The following is a 27,378-nucleotide window of genomic DNA, read 5'->3' as shown; positions in this document are numbered from 1 at the left end:
AGAGCCTGCACCCAGCACCCAGACTCCCTTCCAGAGCCTGACCCCTCGCTCCTCCCCCCACATCCAAACTCCTAAATCTTGCACCCCTCTGCTCCAGCCCAGAGCCTGCATCCCAGACTTGCTCCCAGAGCCTGAGGCAGGGAGGAGGGGGAAGGACGTTTGAGTGGGGGAGGGCTGTGGGCTCTGGGGATTCTGGACATCACCAACCAACATTTCTGCGAACCTGCTTCCCCGGTACCGCCCCCCCTTATTACTGCCCTGCTGCCCGCAGAGCTGAGCCCTCCGTCAGCACCTGCCTCTCTCCAGCTGCCCAGCTCTGAAGGCAGCACAGAAGTAAGGGCGCATGGGATGGTCTTGCCACCATTACTTCTGCACTGCTGCTAGTATGGAGCTGCCTTTAGAGCCAGGCACTTGGCCAACAGCCGCACGGCACAGAGGTAAGGGTGGCAATACCATGACTCTCTGAAATGTTGGGCGTTATTAGGAAAGGGAAAGAATATCCCATTGCTGCTACATAAGTCCTCGTATGTCCGCCTCTTGAATACCACTTGGAGAAGCGGTCACCTCATCTTAACATAGACAGACTGGAACTGGGAAAAGTACACAAAAAACCAACAAAAATGCTTAGGGGTAGGGAACAGCTTCTGTCCGAGGCACGGTTAAGAAGGCTGGGATTTTTCAGCGTGGAAAAGAGACGACCAAGGGTGGACAGAGGTCTATAAAATGCTGATGGGTGTGGAGACAATAAGGCTATGTCTAGACTGCAAGCCTCTTTCGAAAGAGGCTCTTTCGAAAGAGAGCGTCTAGACTGCACGGAGAAATTTCGAAAAAGCGGCTTGCTTTTTCGAAAGAAAGCATCCAGTGAGTCTGGATGCTCTCTTTCGAAGAAGCCCTATTTACATTGAAGAACGCCTTCTTTCGAAAGAGGAACTTTCGAAAGAAGGCGTTCTTCCTCGTAAATTGAGGTTTACCGCCATCGAAAGAAAAGCCGCGTTCTTTCGAATTAATTTCAAAAGAACGCGGCTTGAGTCTGGACGCAGGGGAAGTTTTTTCGAAAAAAGGCTACTTTTTTCGAAAAAACCCCTGAGTCTGGACACAGCCTAAGGTGTTATTTAGGCCTCATAATACAAGAGCTGGAGGGTCACCAAATGAAACTAATAGGTAGCAGGTTTAAAAGAAAAGGAAATATTGCTTCACCCTGCACCGTCAACCTGCCAAGCTCTTTACCAGAGGATGTTGTGAAGGCCAGGTCTATAACGGGCCTTTAAAAAAGAACTAGCTACATTCCTGGAGGTAGGTCCGTCAATGGCTATGACCCAGGAGTGGGCAGGGATGATGTCCTTAGACTCTGGTTGCCAGAAGCTGGGAGTGGGCCACAGGGATGATTCCCTGTTCTGTTCATTCCTTCTCAAGCACCTGACATTGGCCGCTGCCGGCAGGCAGGAGACTGGGCGAGACGGACCTTTGGTCTGACCCTGTGTGGCTCCTGGCTTACGCGTGTGCCCGTGAAACGGAGAGCTGGCTTCCCCTTTGTGGAGCGCTTGGTGCTCACCTGACTATTTCAAGCATGGCCTTCCTCGGCAGAGCCGACAGCTCCACCAGCTTGGATAGGATCTCAAACATCAAGATTCCTGTGGCATCAATGGACTCCACATCCTCTGTGCTGCCTTTCTCTGGGGCTGGGGAGGAGGAGCAGAGCAATAAGCCCATCTTCCTCACCACGCCGTCTCCTTCAGAGTCCCCAGTCAGCGCTGGCGACCTCCTGCAAGGGTTTGTCTGGGCAAAATATCGCGAAAGGGCAGGATGGAAGAGGAGAGGGGCAGCTCTTAAACAAACAAAGCAGCCGTGGCCCTGGCTAATCAGGGGCAGCTGAGGCAGGGCGGCTATACATCAATTAAGGACCAGGTGACCTCTTTAAAAACCTTCCCTGTGGGGGCGGGGGGAGGAGAGTGGAGAAGGAGTTTGGAGAGGAACGAACAACTGAGAAGGAGGCTCGGAGGAGCTGAGCAGAACAACACCAGCACTGCCGGAGGTGCCGGACTCTGACAGGGAGTGTTTGGAGGCTCCCTTCCCCCCAGGTGGCCAGAAACTTCAGCTGGTGGCTGAGGACTGTTTACTCCTCACCATCACCCCCAACTCCCCTGTCTCAGGCCAAGGGACAGAAGGCCAAATGCTGAGAAAGAGCAAGTGGGACTTGTCCCGCGGCCCCTACACTGCGGGATAGTGGGCAGAAAAGGGCCTGGAACCCAGGATTCTGCCACAATATACAGTAAAACTCCAATAGTCTGTCATCCAATTGTACGGCACTCCTGATTGTCCGGCATCAAAATGGCAAGAGCCTAGCGAGTGAGCTTCAGCAAAAAACAAGTCACAAGGCAGCAGTGGCAGCAGCTGAACCGAGCGAAAAGGGTAAAAAGGGTTAAAAAACCTAAAACATCACAGTCTACTGTATACAGTATGTACAATAAAAAGGGTTAAAACATTTTATATACAGTATATACTGTATACAATATATATATATAACCGCCTTATAGTACCTCCTGATAGTCCGGCATATCCGATAATCCGGCACCACCGAGGTCCCAAAGGTTCCGGATGATCGGAAGTCTACTGTAGTGTATGCGTGTGGGAAACCATGTCCCCTGCTGGGGCCTCTGGGGCAGTGCTAGCTCCAGCATAGCCAGAGACGCTTCTCACTGGCATAACCGCTCCAGATAGCGCTGCTCCTCCTCTGCTTTGAGAGGCAGTTTGGTGCTGGCATCCCAGCCAGAGAGACTCAGCTGAGTATGTGGGACACCGCTTGGTCTAACCCCCCCCCCCGGCGGTCTGAATCCCAGGCCTATGCTTCAGGGTTCCCTGGCTCCCCATTATCACACCCCTTTCATGGTGGTTCCTCCCCAGGAGCCAGGCTCCCCTGGGGAATCCTGTCAGTGCAGCCCCTCTTTTCTGTGCTCCTCGGTGCTCAGCCTGCAGTATGGCAGCTGCCTCCTCCCTCCGAGCTGGACTGTCCAGGCTTAGTGCAGCTGTTTCTGATTGCGTCAGCTGTGTGCAAGCTGATCTGTGGGGAACCCCAGAGACTGACGTCTGAGTCCATGCCACGTGAACTTCTGATTGCCCCAAGGTTGCGGTGACACTGGTGCCTCTAGGGAGGTGGGGTTCTGGCCACACTCACATGACCGGGGCGGGGGGGACAGCGGCCAGTTCCACTGGCTAGGCAGGACACTCACCTACAGCCTGGATGAAGCGTTTGTTGTCGCTGACAATGGTCAGAAAATCAGAGAAGTTCACCTTCCCGTCTCCTGCAAGGTAAACAGCATTTCCTGCTGGTCAAGTGACTTCCCCCCGCCCTCCAAGGCCAGTCCGGCTACAGCCATCTTTCTCTGAGCGCTGGTGGAGAGGGGGCTTTGTTACTAGGATCCATCCTAGGCAACTGCACCTCCCCACTCCACTGGTTGTCATCGGCATGGGTCTGACCATATTCTCAGGCCAGGCCAGAGAATGACAGCTGCATGGCTGGCCTGTGTGCATGGGTTGGGAGGCGGGGTGGAATGACCATGCAAGGTTGAATTTAGCTCTACTCCACTCATCAAAGAAAAGTACTGAAATTGACTAACTGCCCTTAGAGCTTGTCTTCACTACAGGGATCTTCACTGCTGCAATTGATCCTCCGGAGTTTGATTTAGCGAATCTAGTTAAGACTCAGTAAATCAAACTCAGAGGGCACCTCCACCAGCATCCGGAACTCCTCTTTTTGTGAGGAGGAAGGGAACTGGCAAGAGCGTTTGTTCCTGTCTATCTTCCACTGTGGGGCTGCCACCAAGCTCAGCTTAAGTCACGTCGACGCCAGCTACGTATTCTGCATAGAATTCTAGGCATTCTACATAGCCACAGTTGAGTTCCCAAAGCCGAGCTGCCAGGCCTAGTGTAGACCTGGCTTTAAAGTCAGTGGAAGGGGCTTGGTGGTGTAGACTCATTGGTTATAAAATTACCCTAATGCACCTAACTTCGACCTAACCCCCTGGTGCAGACCAGGCCCCAGTTTGACACCCAGATCAACCTAAGGGGCTGGTACATTGGGGGCCCGAATGTGGCTTTAAGCCACTGGCTGCACTGGGAAGGGCTGAGGAGGGGTCTTTCTGTGTGACTCAGAGGTGCCCCAGAGACCCAAGAGGGGTGTGCTTTGGATACAGAAGAACTGGGGCTCTCGGCCAGGCTCCTGGTCTGTGTGTGCGAATGGCCTGTGCATGCTGTGGACTGACCAGCCAGCCCAAGGAAGAATTCTTATGGGCCCAGCCAGGATCCCTCCAGGGGGCAGGCACAGGGCAAACTCCCATCACCTGTTCCCACGGTGCCCTCGGTTGTGCTGCCTGCGGTGGGGCATAGTGCACCCCCTTGGCCCCCACCCCTTTGAATCAGCATGTTGCCGGCCAGGAGCACCGCCCACCCATGCTGGAGCTAGCCTGTACACAGCTGCCCATCACTTCGCCCATTTTCCTTGCCAGCCTGACTTGGCCTCCCTTCGTAACACACCCGTCACGCCAGGTCTCCGGCTGCAGACCTTGGGGCTCCACAGCACGGCACCGAGCAATGGGAAGCCCCCGCCCAAAACCCACCCCTCCGGGGCAGAGCTCAAGGTGTTCTGGCACCTTTTGCTGAAATTCTGAAAATAGAATCCTTGTTGTTGCGCCCTAGGAGGAAGCTCAGCTAGTTCCTGACGGCAGAACGCCTCCCTCTTGCCAGGAGCTAGTGTCGTCTGGAGCCTACATGCACCTCAGGAGTCACTTGTTTTGTTTTTTTAAACTAAAATGAATCGTGGCCCTTGGGATCACCCATATCTCCTTGCTGAACATGTTTTGAGGATGGAACCGTGCCTGGGAAGGAATCCTCCTTGTCTCCATGCTGATCTAGTAACTGGGTGGACATAAAATGCAGGACAATGTAGCACTTTAAAGACTAACAAGATGGTTTATTAGATGATGAGCTTTCGTGGGCCAGACCCACTTCCTCAGATCACCGTGGGAACAGGTGATGGGAGTTTGCCCTGTGGACATGGCCATCTGCGGTACCGAATCGCACTTGTGTTTTGGGGTTATGGGGTCTCACCCCTGAGCTAGCCTCAATACACTTCCTTTGTACACCCCAGAACAGTCACACTCTGCAACGAGCTGCAGGAGACAATGAATGAAGTCACTGGCCTGCACCGCAGAAGATCTGGTGCGAGGTCCCAGATGGTCACCACCTTCGGCAACTCTGCAAATGCAGACATGCTCCCTCCTGCCTCCCACCCCTCGTCTTGCCTGTTAGGCTGTGAGCTCCACAAAGGAGCACAACTCCTCACGCTCACAGACGCGTCCCCTGGGAACGTGCCACTGTGGACACTCACCGTCTATATCAGCATACAACAGCTCATCATCGGCCTCTTGTTCGGTTAAATCAATCCCCAGCTTCTTTGCAGTGGCCTTCAAGCCTTGCCGGTCAATATTGCCATCTGCGTCCTTGCTGAAGAAATTGTAGGCACGGTGGAAAGCTGTGGGCAGGGAGGAAAAGGGCCCCTAGTGATGTCGGGTGGGATGTACGAGCGTCTCGTGCTCTGCGTTTGGAACCCCAGGGCCATAACAACGGGGGCTTCTTCATGCCAATGCAAAGACTCTACCCAGGTCAATGGCCAGCATGGTAGGAGAACCCTGGAACCCGAGGAGAGGCAGGCGGCTCTTGTGGTGATGGGGCGCCTATGACCTTGGTTCTGCAAAAGGGGGAGGGGGCTGAGACTGCAAGCTGCTTGGGGCAGCAGCTGGGTCTGTACAGCACAGGCTGTCCCCACAGGTACAATCAGGATCTAACAAGCGAAAGAACAAACTTTGAACTGGCTGACGTCAGCCGGCTTCTCGAGACCTGGGACATTGTTACCTTCTAGTTGGTCTCTGGTCAGGCTCTTCGCGGTTTTGCACTTGCTTCTGTCTAGAAGGATGCCAGATAACTCCCTGCCGTACAACAGTCCGGAATGGAAAGGACAATTAAAAGGAGCAAAGGGACAGTCTTCTCACCTCTGATGGCCAGCTGCCGAGTGCGTGGATTCAGGGCAGGCAATGGTGCAGGCAGCCCAATGCCTCTCGGCGACCCACGTGCAACCATGCTGAGCTCAGCGGGGTTGCATTAATTTAACCAAGAAAAGTTTGTTATCTGATTCTGCTCTCACTTCGGTTTCACACAGTTGTAAACATCAGTGAGATGCCAGGGAGTCACGCCAGAGTCACTTCTAGGGCAGGGGTAGGCAAACACCGGCACGTGGGCTGGATCCAGTGGTACCCCTCCCCCCACTATATTTACCTGCGTGGCCGCAGGCTCTATTGGCCATAAATCGCCGCCATATTATTGCCCACCACCAGGAGCGGCCCGAGGCAGGCTGTGGCAGCGGCGCCCCAGGCGGAATGTGCGATTGGCGCCCTCGCCTGCACGGCCATCAATGGAGTGACATCATCATCGGGCGCCCCAGGTGCCCCATTGAAGGTGGTGCCCTAGGTGACGGCCAAGTCGGCCTATAGTCACGGGCCGCCCCTGCCCACCCCAATTCTAGGGGCTGATCCTGCCCTCTTATGCAATTACCTCAGGGCTGCACAGAGACTTTACGGGCAGCGGGGAGAAAGCACCGTTACCAACTAGCACGGACCTGGGCAGCCTTAGCTTTAGCCAAGTTACAGTGTTAGAAAGAATGAGCTTGGGATTGGCCCTGTCTAGAGCAGGGGGCTGGACTTGATGACCTTCTAGGTCTCTTCCAGCTCTAGGATTCTATGAGCTTCGGGGGTCCCACGAGACCTGTGTGAGGGGCTGCTTCCCTCTCCACACATCACTCTATGTCTCATAAGGACTCGCAGATTGGCAATATGTTCCGTCCTCCTCCCCTAGATACATGTCACACTGCTGAATGTGGAGCCCCAGGAAGGAATGAGACGCAGTACAAGACTGCGGCCTGCACCAACCCAAACAACGCCCGAGGGATTTGAAGGCTGCAGCAGAATCTAGCCGGCGACATCGCGACACAGGCCACTTGGATTCCGTTTCCAAGGCTATCTGGAGCCTCTTTCCAGCTGGGGGTGGTGTCAAATCCCAAAGGGCTCACTTGGAAAGGCTCCCACTGAAACCAGGGAAGTGAAAGAAGAAATGTCTCCTTGAACCTAAGACCAGACCAGCAGTTCTCAACCTTTCCATACCAGGGAAATTAATCAGCTAATCGAGTAGTCGATGGAATTTCCATCGGCTACTTGATTAGTTGATAAGGGGGGGCGCTCGCTAGCCCACTGTGCAAGGGAACTCGTGCAAGGGGGGACTGAAGCAGTCCCCACTGGCCCACAGTTCTTGTCCATTTCAAAGGAAGAGGCGCAGCAATCCGGACCCTGTGCGAGCGAGGACTGCTTTGGTCACCACTTGCGCCGTTTCCCCGCTGCGCCTCTGCCTCCCCTGCCCTCTGCCTCACTAGGAAGGTGGTGAAGCACTGGGAGGGGTTCCCTAGGGAGGTGATGGAATCTCCATCCCTAGAGGTTTTTAAGTCTCGGCTTGACAAAGCCCTGGCCGGGTTGATTTACCGTATATTCCGGCGTACAAGACGACTTTTGATGTTAAAAAACATCCCCCAAAAATCGGGGGTCGTCTTGTACGCCGGGTATACATCCCAGGCGCGCCTGGGCTGCCCCCCTGCCGGCTTCCCCCGAGGCTTTGCAAAGCTGCTGCGGCTTTGCTCCCGGTGCCTCTGGTCTGCTGGGAACCGTCTCCAGCAGACCAGGGACACCGGGAGCAAAGGAGGCGGAGGGGCGCTGGGGTATAAGATGAAACCCTATCTTTTAATTAAAAAATTAGGGGGTCGTCTTATACGCCCAGTCGCCCTATACGCCGGAAAATACGGTAGTTGGGATTGGTCCTGAGGTCTCTTCCCACTCTATGATTCTATGGCTTTTAAGTACCAGATCCTGCTTGCCCACCTTGGTGCCTCTGATACAAAGGCAGCAATGGAGGGAGGGAAGTGACTGGCTGAGTAATCGCTTACATCCTTATTCCAGACTCCTGGATCCCTTTCAGTGCCCCAATTTATCTTGTGCAGCCCTAGGTGGCACCTCACTTAGCTACTTGCTCACACAATCAGACATAAAATACAAAAGTGCCACCGCACACCAAGACTGGAAAATGGCCGACTTTCTCATTTTTGCCATCTAATGGTAAAAGCATTCGATTGGAATAGAAATATTGTCCTTATGTTTCAGTACGTAGAGCCGTATTAACAAGTACCAAGTTTTACTTTGTCCTGACTTCACCAGGGCTTTTTACCTCATCTCCCATAAAACCAGGCCATAGCTAGAGGCGTTGATGTACCCCCTAGAACAGTGTTTCAAAACCTTTATTTATAAAGTACCCCTTTTTAAAAAATTGTAGAAGTACCTCCAGTACCTACAGTTTTCAGACACACAACATTTATTTCTACTGTTGCAGCGCATTTGTTTAAACAATTTAATCGGAGCCAGGCAGGCGATGACATTTTTGGGTGTAAAAAGTACAAAAATAATAAAACGCTGTCAAATCTAAAAAGAAAAATTCAGTTTTCTCCAAATTTCAGTTGTGTGGACGTACCCCCCCGACTTCTCTCGTGTACCCTTAAGGGTACTCGTACCACTGCTTGAGAAACACTGATCTAGAAGCCCCCTGAGCACTCTGGGGGAGGCGTTCCCCCCGGCTGAGAGCCATTCAGGCCCATCAACGGGGGACAAAGACAGCAGTTGCCCCGGGGCCCTGTGATTCAAAGAGACTCCGGGCTCTCAGACACCCTTGCTTCACTGCGGCAGTGGCGGCAGATTGAACCCTGGCCCTTTAAATTGCTGGTGGAACATGGTGCCGTGCACTCCAGGCAGTGCTCAGGGCGGGGAGGGTGCACCATGTTCTCGGAGCTGTCTGGGGGCCAGCATGGAGCACTCCAGGTGGCACTCAGGGCTGCCCTGGCCCTGTTCCTTCTCCCCAAAGTCACACCCCTTCCAGAAGTGGGAGTCGGGGCCCTCCCCTGACTTGGCCCAGAGGCCCCCAGAGGCTGTCGGTGCCTCTGGATCGTTGGTCTGGACAGACAGGATGACTTAGGAAAGAGAACACACAAAGGTTCGGCTATTGCTGAGTGTCTGGAGGAGGCAGATATTATCCGCTCTCCTCAAAAGCTGCTTCCTGACGTATTTAAATTGCACCCTCAGTTGCCCCTGCGGGATGCTGACAGGGCCCCTTGGATGCCTGGTACTAGAGGGCAGGAATCCGAGCCGCCCAAGACCATCGTCTTCAAGCCACTGAAGCGGCGCGATCAATTAACATCAATCGATGCTGCCAGAGAAGTGGAAGCCCTCGCGCAGCAAGGCCACAGCATCTCTGCTTCCTGACTTCCCAGCTGAGTTTAATGAAAAAGAGGGTTGTCTTCAGTGGCATAAAACAAATCCTGAGAGGAACCAACGTCAGACACAGCCTCAAAGACCCATCCACCTGCCGTATGGATTCAGCAGGCACGGCAAAATCCCTTCGAAAACCTGGCAGATGCTTCAAAGCCTGACATCAGATCTGACCAAAAATAGATTTTTTTTAATCCAATACTTAGCAAACCTCAACTGGTTTAAAAATCAGTTGGTTTTTCTAGGTATCCCTGCCAATATGGTAATCGTCACATAAACATCCGACTCCTAGCAAATACGATTGGTTTGGCAAGTCAGTTTGTACAAAATTTAGTTCAGCTCGGCTGAACTCTTGGGCTGATCACCTTTAGGGCTGATGATACCAGGTGTCTAGCACCACAACGCACAGAGTAACACTTGAACACTAAGCTGAGGAATACAGCACCATCTATGGCCTGATGTATTGGCTGCGCTAATCATCCCAGCTCACACTGCCGGACAGAACCACTTCACAAGCTTTGCCTCTGATGGATGGCGTTATGATGGGCACAAGTCCCTGGCGGAACGGTCAGTACGCCCAATAAAGGAAACTGCCCATAACCTAACCTTAAACAGCACTAGGCATTCAACTGGTGCAGGGCATTTGACATACTATGTATATGAAACTTTTTATGCTGTATTTTTCAGATTTAGATTTTGTATTAATTGATTTACCAAACTAATTATAACTTTTCATGTGGTGAGTCTGCAGATACATAGGCCTAAGTAACTATTCATAGGAATACACTACACAGGTTTTTAGAACCCAATGGGTAATTACAGGATAAGATTTGACTTAAAATGTATTTGCATTTAGAGATGTTTAGGATATCATTAGATAATACAGGGAGGGGAGGAGACATAGAACTGCAGCCATCAGGAACTAAACGTGCCCACATTGGCTTGTTTTAAATCTTAATTTTCTTTTTCTTTTCTGGCCAAAGTATATCTGTAAGACACATTGTATATCTGTAAGACACACCCTTATTTCAAGAGGGATAAGGGATCTTTCGGAAAAGGCTTTATTTTTCGAAAGATCAGCGTCTAGACTGGCGCTTTTCTCTGACAAAGCTCCGTGCCGAAAAAAAGTGGCAGCCATTTTTATGCTAATGAAGCGCGGGAGATTTAAATCCCCGCTTCATTAGCAATTGCGATACGTCTAATTTACATCCCTTTTCCAAAAAAGGGATGTAGTCTAGACATAGCCATTATCTTTTTTGTATACTTGACACTTTTAGAGACTGAAATGAAGGCACAAATTCATTGAAAACTAATCAGTGTCTAATATGTACAAACATAGACCATATCCTAGAGATGTGAGTTTACAATACCAATGGAGAAATATGTATCTTTAAAATAAGGTTATACATTTTAATATGGCTTTTACATTTTGCCATGAATTTTCTTAGTGTGCTTCTGGAATGTGAGGGGTCTTAATCGGCCTCCCAAAGGAACTGAAATCCTGAGAGAGTTCAGATAAAAAAAGTACCAAGTAGATTTAGTGCAGGAAACTCCTGTAGCAGAAATAGTTGCCAATAGAATTAAGAAGATGTGGATAGGTCTTGAGTATCATTCATAATCGAATCCTAACAGCAGAGGCGCATTCATCTTAATTCGTAAAAGAATCATTTTTTAATGTGGATAGGCTTTGTTTGATCCTGAAGGAGGTAATGTTCTTGAAGGTGTTCCAATTCAAAGAAAGTTAATTCTGGGAAGCATTTATGGCCGAGTGGAGGTAATTCTGATTTTTTCCAGAGACATTGCAGACATTCTTTCTAATGAAAATGACATGCCAATGATACTGGCAAGTGGCTGGAACGCTGTACTAGACAGACATCAGGGCAGACCCGATTACCCAGTACTCCGAGCACAATAGTGGTACCCTCACTTGATCCAGCAAGCTCAAGATGTCAGACGTTCCCTCCCTAGCCTTATCGCTAGGTGCCGAGAAGGCCTTTGATGGGGTTGAATGGCCTTATTGAATGGCTGTCCTTAAAAAAACAAAACAAACTTTGGACCAATATTCCTGAACTGGCTGAATGTATTCCACAACTCTCCCTGCACCACATTGCCAACCAATGGAATTATTTCTCTTATGTGTCAACTAGAAAGAGGGACACAACAGGGCTGTCCCCTCTTGACTTGCCCTTTTAATCTCTCTCAAGCCACTGGCAAAATACATGTGTCCACAGTCACTGCAGGTGACTATCAACAGGGAAGTAGGGATGTTAGAGAAGAGTCGACGACTCGCTTAAAAGCTGGTTCCCCCCAGCACCGTCTCCACGGTGCTGCCTGCCCCACCATCACCTCTATCAGAAGCAGTGGGGGAGGGAAGGGATAGGGGAAGCTGCTGTGAAGCAGCCTCTGTCGTCAGGGGTCTCAGTGGAGAGCTGTGGTCAAGCAGCCCGTTCCCCATAGCCCGAGCTAGCTGTGGGCAGGGACTGTTGCTGGAGCAGCTCCCGTCTGCAACCAGCCCTGGCTGCCACGAACAGGAGCTGCTGGACTCGGCATCAGCTGGGACCGAGCAGTCCCGCCTCGCGCTGGTCTGGGACACGGCGCCTCTGCATCTTAAATGGAGGGAGAGCCCGGTGGCTCCCAGAGCCTGCACGAGCCAGGACTGCTCAGTGCCAGCTCGAGCCGGCTCCGGGAGCTACACTGGCTGTGGCCCTGCAGCGTGGTCCTTATGGACTAATCATGTATCGACTACACAATTAGCCAGATAACTGCAATTTAACATCCTTTCAGGAAGAAATGCAAAATCAGGTGGTATGCTGAGGATGTCATTTTTTTTCTAGTGAAGAATCCATCCTCGTGAATCTCATTGTTACTGCGTGGAGCTTACATTTCTGGAGTCCTCTGGTTTTTGCAATAACCGGAATAAATCACAAAGCCTCCAACATATCCAAAAGACCAGATCTTTCTGAGGCTCAGAGTTTTCCATTTCCAACAGAACAGGAAATGACTTATTTCGATGTTAAGACTTGTCCTAATCTTTTCTGTGAATATGGACAATAAATAAAACAAATGCCCAAAATGTAGAGATGTCTCCACCCAGTATGCTTAGACAGAAATAGCCAGAATGAATATCTGCCCAAGACTGACATTATATCATTAGTCTGTTGCCTTTCAAGGTCTCTCCCCCGCTTGTAACCTAAGATCCTTAAAAAAAATCCTAGGAAACGTTTGGATTGTCAGATCTGTATTTATATTCCAAATGCATCTTCGTGTAAGTTGGTTCTCTCCAGTTGCTTTGTGTATACACCCGCCTGGTTTAAGATAGAAAAAAGCGTAGCTATGCCATGTGGTTCCCTCTGTTCTTTTATAAACCTGAAGAGGCTACTCACACCTTTAAGGAAAAGCCCAATCTTTGCATCCTGCAAAGCACTTAGACAATTAAAGCATCCAGTCTTATTAATTCTCTTCTCCTACCTCTGTGGTATGGGAGAAGCTATGCAGCAGGATCAAAGCCAATGCCATGTTTAAGACAAAGTAGATAGAAACAGATTAACAAAAATGAAACCTGTAATACAAGATGATGGACTAGCCTCCTTTGATTAAACAAATATCCACGATGGCTTGTGTGTTTTAGGGGTGCTGGATGAGTTGGTGTTACCTGTAAGAAAGGGATAGCAGTACAGGCCCATATGCAGGAATTTCTGGGTGTGATTTTTTCTGTAAATGTGACTGCAAGGGTGTGAATGTACTCCCCTCCCCCCGGTCCCTCAAGTAAGTGGGGAAATAAGCCCCAGCTTTTTCATGGCTGCCCAGAGCATGGGGGAGGGAGGCTCGGGCAGCGCGCCACTCCTGTCTTCCCCTGGCCGGCTGGAGCATGCTTACTTGGAGGTCCATTGGGGGTGCTTTCACACCCTTCGCGCACACACCCCCGCGTACAGGCCTGCAGTAACTACTGTGGTGGCCAAAAGAGTTCTTTTGAGAACTGGAAATTCGCAGTCCCTCCCTCATTTACAGACTGGCTTCCTGAGCGCTGCCCCTGCGTTCATGGAAAAAGTGACTCTGCTTAAAAGAAACACTTGGAAAAAATATGAGGCTGCCTGGTCACATGTGAAACGATCGCATACTTTTGCAATTGAGTATCTCCTGTTACTCATAGGTTATGGTCTCACTTATTTATCTGTTTTGTTGCTTTACTAAGCAGCTCCCTGCATGGCCTGATTGGGTTTGGGATTCTCTCCCCGCCTCCCCAGGTTTTGCAAATAACAAAGGCTGAATTTTGTGACTGACGTGCTACTTCTAGCGTGTGCGTGTATTTCCATGCGCCTGGCTCCATTGGGCGTTTTGATTTTCTATAAAACCAAGGGCAGGGGGGAAAGGAAGACATGCTCTCAGCATCCCAGCCACAGGGGCTCGGGAGAGTCCAGGAAGCCAGCTCCTTCAGCTGGAACGTTCACGGTTTCCAAAGTGGCTGATTAGTGCGGAGTGTTGCCCCAAGTGTGCTGGGTGTTTTACCCAGGAGTGCAGGCCGGGCTCCTGCTGGGGAGACCTGGAATCCACAGCGATGGTCGCCCTGGCACCGCCACACTCACCTGCTGGCCTTTTTGGGGTCTGGTTTCAGTATCATCTTCTTGGGCAGGGACTTCAGGGTCATTCTGGTTTCAGTCGTCTGAGGTTCCTCTGGGGTAGAAGACAAACATGCCCAGAGGGTCAGAGGCTCCTCTCCCTTTACCTTTGATCCCAGCACTTGGGACCAGAGAGAGATTCTGGCGGGTGGCGGCCAGGGGAACCCCAGAATGGGGCACTGCTCTGTGCCTCCGTTCCCATGGGGACAGTGGCGAGAATGGCGCTCAAAGGGGTCATTGGTGCAGGGCTCTCAAACTCAATTTACTTTAGGGCCAGTCCTCAAATCCTCCTAGTGGGCCAGCAGGCACCCCCTTTGGCAGGGCTCTGCGGGGTGGGGGGCAGGGATCCCCAGGCATCTCCTGTGGCCTCCTGCCAGCCCGCACTCCCTCCCAGGCATCCCGGGCCCTGCCTGCTGCACCCAGCTGGTTTAAAACGCCCCAAGGGCCGACACGGCCACCACCCCCTAGCAGCACAGCGGGGCTAGAGCGGCTCCCTGCTGCTAGCTCCACGCCACTGCCGGCACGTCCCTGCGGCCTGGGGGACGTGTGTGTAGAGCTGTCCCCTCCATAGGACGGGTTGGGGTGGCCGCCCTGGGCCCTGCGCTTTGGGAGGGAGACTCCGCAGGGACAGGATGGTCCCCCAGACTCAGGTTAGCCCACGGGGCCCTGGGTGGGCTGGGGCCAGCAGCAGGGGTCAGGCCCCTCCCGTACTCCCCACGGCCTGGTTGCTCTGCTTCCCTGCAATTCCTGCAGTGAGTGTGGGCATGGGGGGGCTCAACCCCTGCTGCTGCCCCACGCCTGCCCCGCCCCGGTAATCCCCAAGGCTGTGTCCCTTGGGGGAGGGGGCTTGAGGGAAGAGGTGCAATGGCGGGGGGGGGGGTGAGGGAGAGGGCAGAGCAGTGATGGGAAGAGGCAGGTGCTGGGACAGGGCTTGAGGGAAGGGTATGACCCCCCCCCCAGGCCACAGGGACTCGGCTGGGACAGGGCTTGAGGGAAGGGTATGACCCCCCCCCAGGCCACAGGGACTCGGCTGGGGCAGAGCTTGAGGGAAGGGTACGACCCCCCCCCCCCAGGCCACAGGGACTCGGCTGGGGCAGGGCTTGAGGGAAGGGTACGACCCCCCCCCCAGGCCACGGGGACTCGGCTGGGGCAGGGCTTGAGGGAAGGGTACGACGCCCCCCCCAGGGCCGCAGGGACTTGGCTGGGGCAGGGCTTGAGGGAAGGGTACGACGCCCCCCCCAGGGCCGCAGGGACTTGGCTGGGGCAGGGCTTGAGGGAAGGGTACGACGCCCCCCCCAGGGCCGCAGGGACTTGGCTGGGGCAGGGCTTGAGGGAAGGGTACGACACCCCCCCCAGGGCCGCAGGGACTTGGCTGGGGCAGGGCTTGAGGGAAGGGTACGACGCCCCCCCAGGGCCGCAGGGACTCGGCCGGATTGTGGAAATGCTCAGGCTGGAGATTGCCCGTGGGCCAAGGATTAAGGCTGCATTAAGGATTGGGAGGTGCCCAGATTCTTGGGCAGCGGGGCGAGAGAAGCACTGCTGGGCAGACTGAGCTAAGAGAAGTAGCGTCCCTGTTCTTCCCCAGCTACCTCACCTCATGAATTGGGGCCGTCCGCTCTGTGACTGGCATCCCGAATCATCCCCTGCGGCAGGCTCCCACCGCCCTGGGCCTGAGGCACGCGGAGCTCTCCAGAGCCTTGACTCCCCCCCATGAGCTATCGACCTCCCTGGGGCGTCTGCCAAGCATCTAAGCCTGGCATGAGGCACTTGAAATAGAGGCCTAGGTCCTGCCCACCCCAGCTGACGTGTCCCAGCAAGAGGTGATCGCCACAGGCTTCAGTCAACTCACCGGCTCCCGACCCTGCTCAGACCGAGGGATTGTGACCTCACCACACCAGGTGTCCAGGCAATCCCTAACCCCAGCCCCCAACAGTCTGTAGCCCCAGCAACCCTTGTGAGCCAGGGAGGCTGGCTGGGGGGCAGCAGGAGCCATTCAAGAGACACCGCCCTCCCCTGGCAGGGTCCCGTCCCTAAGCACGTCACCGTGGGAACTGCCAGAGAGCGGCCGTAGCACAACGTCCCGGGTCGGAGGGTGAGGGGGTGCAGAGTGAGGACACCCAGCGTCAGCAATTAAAATCTGGGGGGCAGGTGACCTGTTGAGGGGAGCACGTGTCACCACCCCCCCCCATGTGTGACTGGGGGCTTAGTGTTAGCTTCTCCCTTCTGCTTCTGAGCCTGGTTTTGATCTTGCTGGCATGTGATTGGCACTGGGGTCAGCCCACGGACTCTGGAGCGACTCCCGATTCGCGCCCGTGGGGCTGGGAGGGGAATTAGGCCGTCAGTGAGGGTAACCGCGGCTGACAAAGCCCTTTGTGACCACAGCACGCCAGGCTTTCTGCCAATCCAACATGGAGCCAAGGGGAATTGATGAACTCTAAGCCTTCCCATCAGCAACACTGCTTCCAGGCAGGGTCTGTCCTGGCCCTGTCCTCTTGGGACCACCTCCTCTTCCTGGGTGCAGAGCCCACTGTTAGTGGATTCTAGCTGCAAGCTAGCTGCCCCCGACCCCTGGGGTAGCAGAGCCACCCACAGCCCCTGGGAGGTCAGCAAGGACAGATGGGGAATGCAGACAGAGAAACTGGGTGACATGGACACAGCCACACGGGAATGCTGTGGCAGAGTAAAGAGTTAAACCTGGGTCCTTCCAGTGTCTGAATCAGCTGAGTTGTGGAGTCAAGCTCTGGGGAGGGAGGAGGAGGAGCAGGACGGGGCTTGAAGTGGCCAATTTGTGTTGCTCTGGAAATGCTGGGAGGAGGAGGGAGAGGAAGGGGAAGGGATGGGATGCGCTTGGGGGAGGAGGCAGGGAAGAGGCGGGTGGGGGTCTGAGGGAAGAGGTGGCGTGGGGGCAGGGCCTGCAGCAGAGAGGAGGATGGAGGCAAAATGAGACAGGACACACATTTAAAGCAAGGGCCAGAGTGAGGTGCATGCTGATTGCACCCAGCACTGTGAGCGCCACGTGCTCCCACCACTTCTTGGTGTTACTGTTGCCGGCAATTTAATTGGCCCCTAATAACGGATCACTTGGTGTTGAGAAAGAAGGAGACTCAAGTGCACCATATTTTAGCTAATTTCTGGGGTCATGGTGAGGGCACGTGCCCGATTTCCATCTCGTGGCCCACGGAGATGAAGGAAGGCCACTCGCGCGACCCCCTCACTAGCCCTGGTGTCTACCACTCACTCCGAGCCTTGGCGTGGCACCGTGTGGCGTTCAGCGCCCTCAGGAAGTCCGTCAGGTTCACTGTTCCGGCTTCTGCAAAGCACCGAACCGTTTGGGACAGGCAGGGAAAGGAAAGAGAGGCTGGGTTCCCCCACCAGGAGGCAGCCGGGGCCCCGACCAGGTGGAGGTATTTCAACCACCGCAGTCAGGTCACGGATTCTGACTGGAATTTCCGCCCCATAACTTTGGCACGTCCCATGTTTCGGGTCAAGTCAGATTTGAGCCCCGGATGATATTTACCATTTGCCAAGCGCGGACAATACATTTGGCGCCGCACAACTCCCAGAGTGGGGCATTTACCCGCCAGCAGAAGCAGCCACACTGGGAAGAAGCCAGGGATAGCGCCGGGTACGTCTCTGCTGCAGGCAGAGGTGTAGCTGCAGCCCACGCTCCCCATGTTAGCTCCAATCCATCCAGATGGCTTGAAAGTCAGCAGCAAAGTCACAGCAGCTCAGTTTCAGGGTGGGCTGCACGAGCCAGCCTGGGCCTCTAGGTACATATTCATGTTCCTGGCTTGAAGCAGCTGCTGCTGCGTCTTCGCTGTGGTTTTCAGCCCTCCTAGCTAGCAGCCAGCGTGGGGATGCCTACGGGTGTGGAATCGCACCTCCGATGGCAGTGCTGGCTTTCCCACTGAGGACGGGCTTGGGCCGTTCCATTTGGATACAGTGGAGGAAGCCAGTTTCTGTTGGCTTTGTGACCAGGCCCTGAATGCAGGCAGTGTGTGTGTGTGTGTGTGTGTGAGCAGAGCCCCACCGTGTGTGTGTGTGTGTGTGTGTGTGAGCAGAACCCCACCGTGTGTGTGTGTGTGTGTGAGAGCAGAACCCCACCGTGTGTGTGTGTGAGCAGTCCCACCGTGTGTGTGAGCAGAGCCCAACCGTGTGTGTGTGTGTGAGCAGAGCCCCACCGTGTGTGTGAGCAGAGCCCCACCGTGTGTGTGTGTGTGTGTGAGCAGAGCCCCACCGTGTGTGTGTGTGTATGTGTGAGCAGAGCCCCACGGTGTGTGTGTGTGTGAGTGTGTGAGCAGAGCCCCATTGTGTGTATGTGCGTGTGAGCAGAGCCCCACTGTGTGTGTGTGTATATGAGTGTGTGAGCAGAGCCCCACCATGTGTGTGTGTGTGTGAGCAGAGCCCCACTGTGTGTGTGTGTGTGTGTGAGCAGAGCCCCACCGTGTGTGTGTGTGTGTGTGTGTGTATGTGTGAGCAGAGCCCCACCATGTGTGTGTGTGTGTGTGTATGTGTGAGCAGAGCCCCACGGTGTGTGTGTGTGTGTGTGTGAGCAGAGCCCCACCGTGTGTGTGTGTGAGCAGAGCCCCACCGTGTGTGTGTGTGTGTGTGAGCAGAGCCCCACTGTGTGTGTGTGAGCAGAGCCCCACCATGTGTGTGTGTGTGTGTGTGTGAGCAGAGCCCCACTGTGTGTGTGTGTGTGTGAGCAGAGCCCCACCGTGTGTGTGTGTGTGTGTGTGTGAGCAGAGCCCCACTGTGTGTGTGTGTGTGAGCAGAGCCCCACCGTGTGTGTGTGTGTGTGTGTGTGAGCAGAGCCCCACTGTGTGTGTGTGTGTGAGCAGAGCCCCACCGTGTGTGTGTGTGTGTGTGTGTGTGTGAGCAGAGCCCCACTGTGTGTGTGTGTGAGCAGAGCCCCACCGTGTGTGTGTGTGTGTGTGTGTGTGTGCGTGAGCAGAGCCCCACCGTGTGTGTGTGTGTGTGTGAGCAGAGCCCCACCGTGTGTGTGTGTGTGTGTGTGTGTGTGTGAGCAGAGCCCCACCGTGCACAGGCAGCTGTGAGAGAAGCAGAGGACGGGCATGGGGCGAGGAGACAATCACAGCGACGCGCTCCCTCCAAAAACGCGCTGTCGCGGGAGAATTGCTCCCTGGCGGGTTTCAAGTCTATTGACCACAGAGCGGAGCCCAGGCCCCACCCCTGAGGATTTAGTTCCAAATGGATCCAGGTGGAGTCGCCTGGGCACGTGCGCACACAGCGCCGCTGGGACAGTGTATCCGCGGGCTGCCGTGCTGGGTGGCCGACAGCTTCGCCTGCTGGCTCCCAGCTCTGCGCTCCTGGACAAGGCGGGGCCTCAGGCGGAAGGGGCGGGACCACCATCCAGCCCATGGCGCACCCCCCCAGCCCTCAAAGCCTCCTGGAGCGCTCCATGTGGCATTCCGGCCGTGATTTAAAGGGCCCAGCGTGCCGACCGCTGTCACAGTAGCAGCAGCGGTGGCCAGGAGCCTCGAACCCTTTTGAATCGCCGGGCCCCAGGGCACCTGCCCAGTCGGTGGGCCTGCCGCCATGGAGAGAGATTCCCAACACTCACCACTAACTGTAGTGTGCGTCAATGCCGCCTGCAGCTCCTCGTCGGCGGCACAGATCCCCAGGCTGGCCAGGATGGAGTCCAGCTCACGGACATTAACCTTCTCCTCTAAGGATGAAGCAAACGTCGATGTACTAAAGCTACAGCTCGGGCGTCACATGTTATGCATGGCGCCCTGTTGGAGAGAGTTCACCTCACAGCGCCGCACGGCCTAAGCCGTCCGGCTCGAGACACAACAGCACGGAGGGCCAGAGAAGGGCCCAGTTATAGACACACTTGGTTTCAGATCGGGCTAGAGGGGGACCCGGCCCAGAGAGACCGAGGGAGACAGGCATGGTAATAAGGCGCTCGCTCACCGGATCCTTGGGTGGAAGGCTGGGCAGCGCTCACTCCGCGCATGAACTCGCTCAAATTCACCTTCCCGTCGGCTGTAAGGGAAAGCGCGGCTCAGGCGTTTGCCCAGGGTTGTGGAACTGAGGCGAACGCTTCCGCGGGCCCGACAGACTCACCATCCACCGTCGCCAACTTAAGCGCCTCCTGCAGCTCCTCATTGGTTAAGTAGATGCCCATGTGGGCCAGGATGCAGTCCAGGTTCCGGGTATCAACTCTATCCCCTTGAAGTGGATAAAAGGATTGAGGGGGTTACTGTTTTCCTTCTTGTAGCTATGACAACCCCTTCCGAATTCTGAGCCCGTGCACTTTTCTCCTTGCTGCCCGGCAGCCCATAATTTCGCAAAGCAGATCGGGACCTTTTGGCATCTCCTCTTTGAGAGGTAAAAAAATCTCACGTAAGGCCCTTGTGGACACCGGTGCAGGTTAGAAGTCTCTGCTGAAGCCACATCCCCAGAACCAGTGTTGCTCCATTGGCGTCAGTGAATTAAAATGGCGTAACACCAGTGTAACTGCGCTCCCAGCCCCCAACACACCCATCTTGAGCGCAGTTCTGCTCTCAGCTACACCCCTGTGGCTGGAGAAACTGAGAACAGGATTCCCACCCATGCACACTGGTGACTTGCTACACATGAATAATGAAGTGAATTAAGGGAAGGATCCTTTTGGCTTGGGCTGGAGATGCTGCAGGCATTGGGGGATTTGCCCCGGACGGAGAAGAGAGTCAGTCCCAGGGTGGAGTGCCACTTCAGTCCCATGAAAGGCTGCCAGCTAACACAGAGCAAGCCCCCTGCTTGGGGGTGAGCTCGGCCCTAGGGGTCTGCATGGAAGGGATGCACGGGGCCAGACGTGTTGATTTAAAGTGATTATCGGAGTGCTTGCCATCTTTGCTGTATTCTTCCTCATACCAGTGAAGAGGCAGAGCAGTGCTATTATCCCCATTTTACAGATGGAAAACTGAGACACCAACGGTTTTTTTTTTTTAAAGGGCCGTATTTTTACAAGGCACTCAGGGCCTTACAGATGCACACCGGGGTCTATTGGGAGTCGCAGTTTTTTTTTAACTCTTGCTAGGTGCCTGTCTCCTTTAGATTCCTAAACACCTCTAAAATCTGACAATAAGTGACTTGACCAAGGTCACACAGGAAGTCTGGGGCAGAGCAGGGAATTGACCACAGGTCTCCTGAGCGCTGGACCATCCTCCCTCTCCTGCAAAGCTACAAGACTGCTAATGCCACGGGGACTCAAACCCAGCCAGTCTGGGCTGGGTCTCATGTTTTAATAGGAGTTTGGGCAGGCCCTGGGAGCCACATGCTCATGGTTAGTGATGCATCTGGCTCTTAAACTAGTCCATGGTGCCAAAGGCTGAGCTCTGTCCTGTAGGCTCCGCTCCCACGGCTTCCGGGAGCCGGCTCTTGCTGAATCAGGCCCCCACAACCCCAGTGCTTCCTGCTCTTTTCCAGCATCCTGTGCCCCGGGGAATGGAGGGGCCGGCCCACCACGCAGCTCCAGGAGAAGCTGTGTCCTCTAAAGCGGAGAGAGACTCGCTGCCCGTCCCTGATAAGGCCACATCAGCAATGGATGCAAAGAGCGCGTCTGGTCTCGCTTACTCTCGGCCTGGGAGGGCCTCCGCGCGCTCGTCACGCTCTTCAGAAAGGCACCGAGGCTGACTCTGCCGTCTCCTGCGAGGGAAAGCACCGCTCAGACAGCGGCTGGACATGGCCATGGGCAGCGGGGCAGCCGAATGTGCTGGGCCTCAGATTCTGGGCTCTGAATCCCCCGCTGCCTCTGCCCACCGCCACGTTGGCAGCGGGAGGCCTGGCCCCACACCGCAGGGCCCTGCAACGGCTCCGGCCACACCCCAGAGCCAGAGCGGGAGAGGACATGCTCACGGTCAGCGGGGCTGCGCTGCAGCGCCTCCTGCAGCTCCTCCGGGGTTAGATGGATCCCCAGGTTGGCCAGCTCGGAGCCCAGGCTCCCCGCGTCCACTTTGTCCCCTGGGAAGGGAGAGGAAACAACACTGGGATCCGCATCAGTACATTTAACAGCCACCCCCAACAGCTAAGCAAGCGTTGTTCCCCTTCGGCAGCCAGGATGTGCGCGAGATTGGATGGTAGAGAAACAACAACAATCACCCTTTGTCTTTCTCCGGCACCTGCCATGGGAGGGGCTAGACGCGTATTGGTCAACTAAATCTCACGCTCACGCTGGGAAGGGAAACTGAGGCACAGGGGCGCTTTAAATGATTTGTTCCAGGTCACACGGCCTTAGGTGATTGGCTCCAAGGTTGCAGCAGAGAGGGCGGGTACAAATCTATGTCTATGTCTAGCATTTGGCTCCAAGCCATCTTTCCTGTCTGCACAACACGGTAAGTGATACCGACGCCTTATAAGCTTGTGCTTTTAAGCACTCCGGCGCTCGGTGTTGGTCATTCACTAGGTGTGGCCACGTGGCAGGAGGATTCTTGAGACTCGTGTTGAAATCGTTCTGTGTCTTTGCCAATAGTCAGGGAACTTACCTCATGTCATTGCACCCAACGGAGCAAGAACTTTCAACGTTCATGATAAAAACGGAAGTGGAAAGAATCCCCCCACGCCGAACCCTGCTCTTCTGGCTAATTTTCCCAAGCTCGTTCACACTCTGTTGTTCCATGGCTCAGGCTCCCCGTTTAGAGAAGCAGTTGTCTGCCGGTGCATTTCTCTTAGGTTTGTATCTGGAGAACTCACTACTGTGTCACAGTGGAGCCTGTGCGTATTTGCAGCATCAAAGCTTAAGGGCACTAAGTCAGATACTCTAGAGTCAGGAAAGGGGAACCGAGGTCACCGAGGCAGCCTTAACTTTGCCCCCTTGTGTGGATTCATAGGATGGTCGTTAGTTACCTGATCACATAGCACTTCCCCCTTCTCCCCATGCATCTCCTGCCTCATCCAGATCTGTCTCATCCATCCAGCTGTAGTATTAGACCCCCACTTACCCTCACTTGGGGGCAGTTTCTGGACAGTCTTCACCCCCTTCATAAATTCACCCAAATTCACCTTTCCATCAGCTGCAAGGTAAAGAAGAGCTCGGAGTCAGAGGGCATAACACACACTGAAGGGCACAGCTGGGAATTGACAAGATTGCTGTAGATCAGGTCAGTTGGCACTGGAAGAAGGAGCAACTTTCCCCTACATGAAGCCAATGGATCTGGGTTGTCGGCAGTCAGGACTGAACCTGGGACCTTAAGGGCTAAAACCATGAGCCTCTACCCCACAAGCTAAAAGCCAGCTGCTCCTTAACTAAGGCTGCAGAGCAGACTTCACTTTTCCTCTCAGTGTGGGCCACACAGTGCGTCTACACAGCAGTGTTATTTCGGAGTAACGGCTGTTATTCTAATGCGAGCATCTACACAGCGATTCTGTTATTTCGAAATAATTTCAAAATAACGGATGGCTTAGTCCGACTTCTGAAAACCTCATTCCATGAGGAATAACGCCTCTTCCGAAATAGTTATTTCGAAAGAGCCGTAGTGTGGATGCTCACTGCTGCTATTTTGAAATAGCCCCTTCCCAGGGCCATTCAAAGTAACTACTCCTGGGGCTCTAAATCGAGGTAGTGTGTCCATATTAGGGAAACCTGCCTCCGACTAATTTTGCAGCTTCCCTGCAGCGTAGACGAGCTATTTCGAAATAAGCTATTTCAGAGTATTTCTTCCGGAATTGCTTATTTTGAGGTAAGGGTGCAGAGTAGACGCACCCTAGGGGACTAAGAACTTTCTTCTTTCTAAAAGACAAATAGCTGGAAGCTTTGAAAGGAGTCAGAGCGCAAGGATCAGGAAAGGGAAGGGTCTGAAATGTAAAAGGGTCAGACTCACACTCCCCTTTCCAGGGGCGTGAATCCAGATTAACCCCACGAAACTAGATTCTCATTTACACTGTCACTATGCTCACTTTACACTGCTCCAATTGTGGGTGCAAATATCAACGTATGCAGGTGTAAGGCTCCTTTCCACAGCCAAGGTGGAGTAAAGCTGCCTTAACGGGAGTTAGTCCTTCTGCTGGTGGCAGGCAGGTAGCCTCGATTTACCCCTGCGTGAGCTGGAGCAGAAAGTGGGCCCCGGATTTATTTGAAACGGCCCAGTTGTCCTGGTGAGCTCCCAGGCACCCATCACACGGCTGCGTTTTGACAGGCACGATGCACACGCAGGATTTCCCGTCCTCGCGGTCAGTTCTGCTGATCTCTGCCCCCGCCGGCCCCGAGAACAGAGTGAGATTTGAAAGACCAACCATCAAGAGTAGCTTGTTTCAGCGCCTCCTGCAGCTCCGCGTTGGTTAAATGGACGCCCACGCTGTCCAGGATAGAGTCCAGGTTCTGGAGATCCACCTTATCCCCTGGGACAGGTGGGAAAGATTTAAGCACTGGGCAGGCTTGCCAGAGGAAGAGGAGAGCAGGGACTTCTCGGGCCGGGGCCTGGCCGTCCTTCAAATGTCTCTTTCCAGACATGGGCCCAGGCAGCGCGCTCAGTGGTCCTGACAGCCAGGCTGCGGGACTGATTCTGGGCTGTCTCTGGGCCACGTCCCGCTGTGTCGAACGCTCCCAGCTCCCAACGGCCTCCTGGGGGCTGCCATTTGGGCCTGGGTTTTCAAATGTGCCTAAGGGAGTTAGACGCCAATGGCCAACAACTCCCTTAGGTCCCTTTGAAAATCCCAGGATGAATCTTTGTGCCACCAGCCGCAGGGGTCTCAGCACCGAGGCCGGGTTTCCGGCCAGCCATACAGCAGGAATCACGTGGCATCCACTCGTGTGGAATGTCACGCCGGCTGGTCTCAGAGCGGTTCCACTGACACGCAGCTTTGCTTTGCCCCTCCCATCCTGTCCCTAGCCGCCTGGGGCCAGGAGCCCACACTTACTTTCACACTGGGAAGGCCGCCGGGAGCCCAGCACGCTCTGCAGGAAGTGTTTCAAATCCACCTTTCCATCCGCTGCAAGAGGAAACCCCCCTGAGAGACAGTCTGGGGGACAGGCTCAGCCAGTGCGGATTGAGCTTGTGCCCTGAAAACACAGCGTGGCCACAGCAGCACAGCCAGCGGGCGAGGCCAGCCACCCCGAGTGACCCTGTGAAACGCCAGGCCTGTCCCCGGGGAGCTAGCACCTCCCACCCGTGGCTGCACTGCTGTTAGTGCGCCTGAGAGTATTTCTCGCACATTCCATGAGAGCTGCTGTGAGAACTTCCCCTCCAGCTGGGATACACCCCGGCTCAGCTCGCAGGGCAGCCAGGCCCACAGCTAGGGCCCGTTTACATTGCCTGGCAGCATAAAAGTGAGTGTCGATATAATTCACACTCACTTTGGGGCCCCTTCGCACGGACTCGCCATGGCCCCACCCCAGCCAGCGGCTCCAAGGGCCGGATCCAAAGCCCAGACACATCAAAGGTGACCTTAGCGGCCAAAGGAGCGCAAGGATGTGGGCCCGTTTCGGAGGAGGACAAGCCAGGCGGGACGCGGCCGCAGTCAGTGCAGGAAGGGTTTGCCCCGGCCTCTGTGATGGCCGATTCGGAGCCTCGGGGTATTTGGAACTAACCCCATGAGAATTTGCCAAGGGAAGTCAGGATTTTGCATGATTTGTTGGGCATTTCCCCTTGATCTTTTCCCAGACAGGGAGGTGGGGCTGGGAAGGAGGGCGAGTTCTCTGCGTCTTGGTGCAGGGGGAGTTAGGGATTGAGTCACACGGCTGCTCCCCTCTGTATTGAAAAGCAGGAAAAGTGCCAGCAGCGTGTGCCGGGGAAGAGGAACGCAGCAAGAGTGAACAATCACCGAGGGGCTGAAACGCTCAGCTATCCTGCAGGCAGACTGACACCAGCCCTGCGTGTTCTGACACACATGTGTGTGCACACCCGCCCTGCACACACGTATGCACTTGCCAGAACACTCATGCATGCACACAACCCTGGGATCAAGCCAGGCTCTGGACAACCAACAGGTGCAGTCGGCTTGTAGCAGCTACTGCCTGCCTGGGTGGAAGAGGACACAGACTCCAAAGCATTCGCTGAGGGCAGTGATAGCTCCCGTTCCTGCTCCTGCTCCTGCCATGGTCCCAGCCTTGACTCACTCCAGCCTGGTGTTCGTGGAGACTCCACGCTGTGCTCCATGCTGGTCGGGGGAGTCTGTGTCCAGCAGCCCCTCCAGTGGTGGCTGGGTCTAGAGAGTGCAGGACTTCTGTGTTCTGGGAGCTGCGCTATGAAACCGGCCGTCCAGGGAACCTTGCTTCAAAACCCTGCCCTGGCTCTGTGGGACTCATTGCAGCAGTTCCTCATCTGCAGGGATGCGTCCTCAAGAGGACCTGCTCCCGCCCCTCGGCACCGGCTCCTGACGTCTCATTCCGGCTTTGACCCTGGGCTCTGATTCCTGACTCCTGCCCCAACCACTGAGCCCGACTGCGCCAGTCCCGGTCACTGAGCACCTGCGTACGCGCACTCCAGCCCCAGCCGAGACTCCAGCACACGGAGCGACATGCCGCATTACTCACCACTGCGAGCGACGCTCCCCAGGGCCTTCTGAATCTCCTTCTCAGTTATAGGGAGGCCCATGCTGGCTAAAATGGAGTTCAGGTTCTTGACATCAACCTTTTCCCCTTTGGAGATGGGGAAAAACAGGCATCACCCAGCGTCCTCTCTCTCAGTGCACCGGTAGGAATTGCCAGGGCTTTGGAAAGTCTTTTTCCAGCCCAGAGTTGGCCAGCTCACTGCATGCTCTTATTCTAGCACGTGATGGTTTGTATGGCCACAAAACATCGCAGATCCAAGGGGTGGCAAGACACTATCTGTGCATTGACGTAACTAAAGCTACGTCTAGACTGCAGGCTTCTTTCAGAAGAAGATTTTCCAGAAAAGATCTTCCAAAAACCCTTTTCCGAAAGAGAGCGTCCGCACTGCCAAAGCGCATCGAAAAAGTGATCTGCTTTTTCGAAAGATAGCGTCCACGCTGAATGGACACTATCTCGCATTTCAGCTGTGGTTGCTATGGGCGGAGTGGCCACTAGGCCACCTGTGCTTTTTCCTCTTCCCTCTTCTTCCAAAAGAACTCCCTCTTCCCCGTCCACACACGCCTTATTCTGAAAGAGCTCTTTTGCAGAAAGGCTTCTTCCTTGTAGAAAGACGTTTACCAATGTCGGAAAAGCCCCCGTTCTTTCGATTTTCTTTTGAAAGAACACGATTGCAGTGTGGACGTAAGTGAAGTTTTTTCTGAAAAATGGCTGTTTTTTCTGAAAAAAACTCTGCTGTGTAGACATACCCTAACCTGATGCAGCTCCCATGGATGGACACTTATTTTGGATTAAGAATGCTATATAGAAACAGGACATAAGTCAATAAAAAATACCCCCATAAGCTAAACCACTGTGAGACTCT

General features: G+C 54.3%; 1 protein-coding gene across 14 annotated transcripts in view; it reads right to left on the bottom strand.

Moving 5' to 3' along the window:
• Positions 1-27,378, bottom strand: part of EFCAB3 (EF-hand calcium binding domain 3) — a 109,902-nt gene that overhangs the window by 11,925 nt on the left and 70,599 nt on the right. For 9 of the 14 annotated variants that reach the window (XR_012898082.1, XM_075911695.1, XM_075911700.1 and 6 more), the window contains 15 exons: positions 26,499-26,603; positions 24,884-24,955; positions 24,260-24,364; positions 22,969-23,040; positions 21,887-21,991; positions 21,605-21,676; positions 20,114-20,218; positions 19,961-20,032; positions 19,608-19,712; positions 17,262-17,333; positions 13,991-14,078; positions 5,908-5,981; positions 5,384-5,527; positions 3,228-3,299; positions 1,553-1,679 (listed from right to left, as the gene is read on the bottom strand). Coding sequence is in view for 13 of the 14 variants with exons in the window: in XM_075911695.1 (XP_075767810.1) it covers positions 1,553-1,679; positions 3,228-3,299; positions 5,384-5,527; positions 5,908-5,981; positions 13,991-14,078; positions 17,262-17,333; positions 19,608-19,712; positions 19,961-20,032; positions 20,114-20,218; positions 21,605-21,676; positions 21,887-21,991; positions 22,969-23,040; positions 24,260-24,364; positions 24,884-24,955; positions 26,499-26,603 (1,390 nt within the window). In the remaining variant the exon portion in view is untranslated. The other 5 variants (XM_075911702.1, XM_075911703.1, XM_075911699.1 and 2 more) reach the window with 4 other exon arrangements.

Source organism: Pelodiscus sinensis, chromosome 29 (genome assembly GCF_049634645.1).
Source record: "Pelodiscus sinensis isolate JC-2024 chromosome 29, ASM4963464v1, whole genome shotgun sequence".
Lineage (NCBI taxonomy): Eukaryota > Metazoa > Chordata > Testudines > Trionychidae > Pelodiscus > Pelodiscus sinensis.
This window is presented reverse-complemented; position numbering and strand designations above follow the sequence as displayed.